This window comes from Callospermophilus lateralis, chromosome X (genome assembly GCF_048772815.1).
Source record: "Callospermophilus lateralis isolate mCalLat2 chromosome X, mCalLat2.hap1, whole genome shotgun sequence".
Classification (NCBI taxonomy): Eukaryota; Metazoa; Chordata; class Mammalia; order Rodentia; family Sciuridae; genus Callospermophilus; species Callospermophilus lateralis.
In genome coordinates, this window is record NC_135325.1 from 112259495 (window position 1) to 112262568 (window position 3074).

General features: G+C 43.4%; 1 protein-coding gene across 2 annotated transcripts; it reads right to left on the reverse strand.

Moving 5' to 3' along the window:
* Nucleotides 1-232: 232 nt before the first annotated feature.
* On the reverse strand, nucleotides 233-1436 carry LOC143639171 (exopolyphosphatase PRUNE1-like). 2 transcript variants are annotated; one of them, XM_077107342.1, is made up of 2 exons: nucleotides 1100-1252; nucleotides 233-770 (listed from the first exon to the last, which is right to left on the reverse strand). In XM_077107342.1, exons 1-2 carry the CDS (start codon nucleotides 1175-1177, stop codon nucleotides 234-236), a joined length of 615 nt encoding a protein of 204 aa, XP_076963457.1. In that variant the 5' UTR covers nucleotides 1178-1252; the 3' UTR covers nucleotide 233. The 2 variants fall into 2 exon arrangements, with proteins under 2 accessions (XP_076963457.1, XP_076963456.1); XM_077107341.1 differs by having other exon boundaries at nucleotides 233-1436.
* Nucleotides 1437-3074: the final 1638 nt, after the last annotated feature.

The following is a 3074-nucleotide window of genomic DNA, read 5'->3' on the forward strand; positions in this document are numbered from 1 at the left end:
TTAAATAATAAAATTAAATAATACAGCTTGTTGGATAGAGACTGAGGGAAAGGCAGAAAGCCATTAGTGAAGCAGCTACTTTCTTTCCCTTCTTTCTCCTCCCAGTTTTATGAGAACAGTACACCAGATCCTGGAGCAATGAACACATGACTGCTGAAATCTCCAAACATCTCAAAACATGCATTTGAGGTGGGTCAAGCAACCTCTCCCATGATCTCTTCCTTTCCCAAGAGTCACTTATTTGACAGGGAGGCAGTGGTAGACTGGGACAGTGAGATCTGACTGCACTTCTCAAAGACTGCCTCAGCCGAGAGCTTAGGCAGCCCCTGATCCAGAGGGCACTCATCCACCAAGCTGTTCAAGGGTGTGGGGGGTAGTGGAGGATCCTCCTCATCTTGACTTAGTGGAGAAATCAGAGCGTGGCCTGCCCTGTCCAAATCCTTGTCCACCTGTTCCCTGGACACACCCACTGTCTCAGGCTGCCCTGAACGTATCTTTGTGGAGTCAAAATATGTTGACAGGGCTTCCTGGAGCAGAGGCAGAAGTTTCTTTCGAGAGACCTGGGTATTGCCTTGAAGATAGGCTTGGAGGTTAGGGTGGGTGTTTGGGACAGGGGTCAGCTTCAGAGGTGGGGAATGAGAGCGTTCCAGGACTTCACAGATCTCCAGATCCATGTATACTGCACTAATGGCCACTTTGGTACCTTGCCTTTGGATGGTCTTCTGGTCCTTTCTCAGTATCTGTTCAGTGTTCAGCCCTGACACATCAAACTTTGCCTTTTGTAGGAAATCAAAAATGTCATTTCTCTTAGGCAGATCTGGGAAGAGGGCCTCTAGTTTCTCCACGTATTCATTGTCCTTTGGGGTTGCCTTTCCAATTTTAATGTCCATGTTGACACAGTCCAAGATGATGATTCCATGCAGAAGGGCTGCAGTTTGCCTGTCCAAGATCTCTGGTGCCCCCTGCAGGATTCTCTCAGCCACCAGGGTAGCACAGGACCCCACGAGCTCAACAGAGACATGGCAAAGAGGGCAGTGTTTCTGCTCGATGGGTCGATGGTCTAGCACCTCTACTATGGCCTCTTCTAGAGCTGCATCACTTTGGGGTAAGACATGATGGTCAACAAGGATGAAGGTAAGTTGGCCAGCCTGGTGCAATGCATGGAGATCAATCTCATCCCGAAAAATCAAGATAGTTTCGGGAATTTGAATCTTCTGAAGGAAGAAGACATTGTCACCTCGTAGAGGTAGCTCAGAACATTTTATATTTAAAACTGGTATAAAGACTTCCTCAGCTTCATTCGTCTTTGTCAGATAAAAAGCCAGAGCAAGAGCAGACACCATGGAGTCCAAGTCACAGGCTTCATTTCCCAGTACAACATGTAGACGTCTGGACTCCTGCAGAGCAGCTCGACAACCCTGCAGGTAGTCCTCCATGGTGAAGTCCAAGGTGCGCCACCGCCCCTCCTACAATTCTTATTACACATATAGAGCACAATTTTTCATATCTTTGGTTGTATACAAAGTAAATTCACACCAATTCGTGTCTTCATACCTGTACTTTGGATAATAGTGATCATCACATTCCACCATCATTTCTAACCCCATGCCCTCTCCCTCCCTCTCTCACCCCTCTGTCCTATCTAGAATTCGTCTATTCCTCCCATGCTCCCTCTCCCTACCCCACTATGAATCAGCCTCCTTACATCAGAGAAGACATTCAGCATTTGGTTTTTTTAGAATGGTTAACTTCACTTAGCATCATCTTCTCTAAGTGCATCCATTTACCTGCAAATGCCATGATTTTATTCTCTTTTATTGCTGAGTACTATTCCATTGTGTATATATACCACAACTTTAATCCATTCATGTATTGAAGGGCATCTAAGTTGGTTCACAGTTTAGCTATTATGAATTGTGCTGCTATAAACATTCATGTGGCCATGCCCTGACATTTTTGGCCAAACTTGTCTGTTGCTACTACCCAAGAGACAAAAAGAATTGTCAAACACTTTCAGAAGGAAGTTATATGATATGGTCACTGATAAAGTACAAAACCACTAAATACATCAGGAGTACTTTTAACTGGGGTTTTTGTTTTATGAATTGCAAATGGACAGACATTAATTTAAAAAACTAAAAGCAGAGAAAAATAGTGTTGCATGTATCTGTGAGATACTATGCATACAGCCTTCATATCATGCAAAATATTTTTTTCTTCCAATGTTCTTGGTCCTTGGGCTGGGAATAATTAAATTAGAGGGGTTTTATACTTTAGCCAAATTCCTGGAGCCCTCTTGTCCTATTGTTCTGAAAGCCATTTCTCCTTAGTGGTCCATACCCATCATGTCTCCCCAGCCATTTACAGAATGAACTGTAATTCAGGACAGGGTAACAATTTTCAGCTCCAAATATGATATAGATGGATACATTTGTAATTTACCACTTTGTGATATCAGAGTCTACTTTGCTATGGCTGGATTAAAAAATAAGTCTGGCTTCTGAGTTCTTGTTTTCCTCTCCTACTCATAGAAAGAGCCTGTCCTTTCTAATGACATGCTCCATAGTCATCTATGTGCCATACTGCCTAACTCCCCCACCTACCTATACTATGCACTTTCTCTTCTAAATCCCACACTCTTGAGCATGTGCCTAACCTGGGATAGATCCCATGATATTCCTTCCCCAATTCTCCTCCTTTCCTTGAAGACCCTTCTCATTTCTAATTGTTTACTTTAAAAAAGTGCTTCTTGGGCTGAGGATATAGCTCAGTTGGTAGAGTGCTTGCCTTGCATGTACCAGGCCCTGGGTTCAATCCACAGCACCACAAAAAATGTGCTTCTCATTGTACTAGCAATGTCTCTGCTTGCATATCTGTCCAGTCCTCTTGAGGCAAGGGTATGAAGGCAATAGGGCAGAGGAAAGAGTTGCCATGCTTCCAACCCACAGCTGTCACTCTACCCTTCAAATCTCTACTTCCTGTTTGTTCACCTTCCTGCTAGTCAAATTCTGTCTTACTGCATATGAATATTTTCAAGTACTCATATACACATATAACATCTATAATGGTTAATT

What these genes read in the sequence shown, in the direction of transcription:
- LOC143639171 (XM_077107341.1), bottom strand. Translation starts at nt 1,436, where the DNA reads ATGGAGGACTACCTGCAGGGTTGTCGAGCTGCTCTGCAGGAGTCCAGA.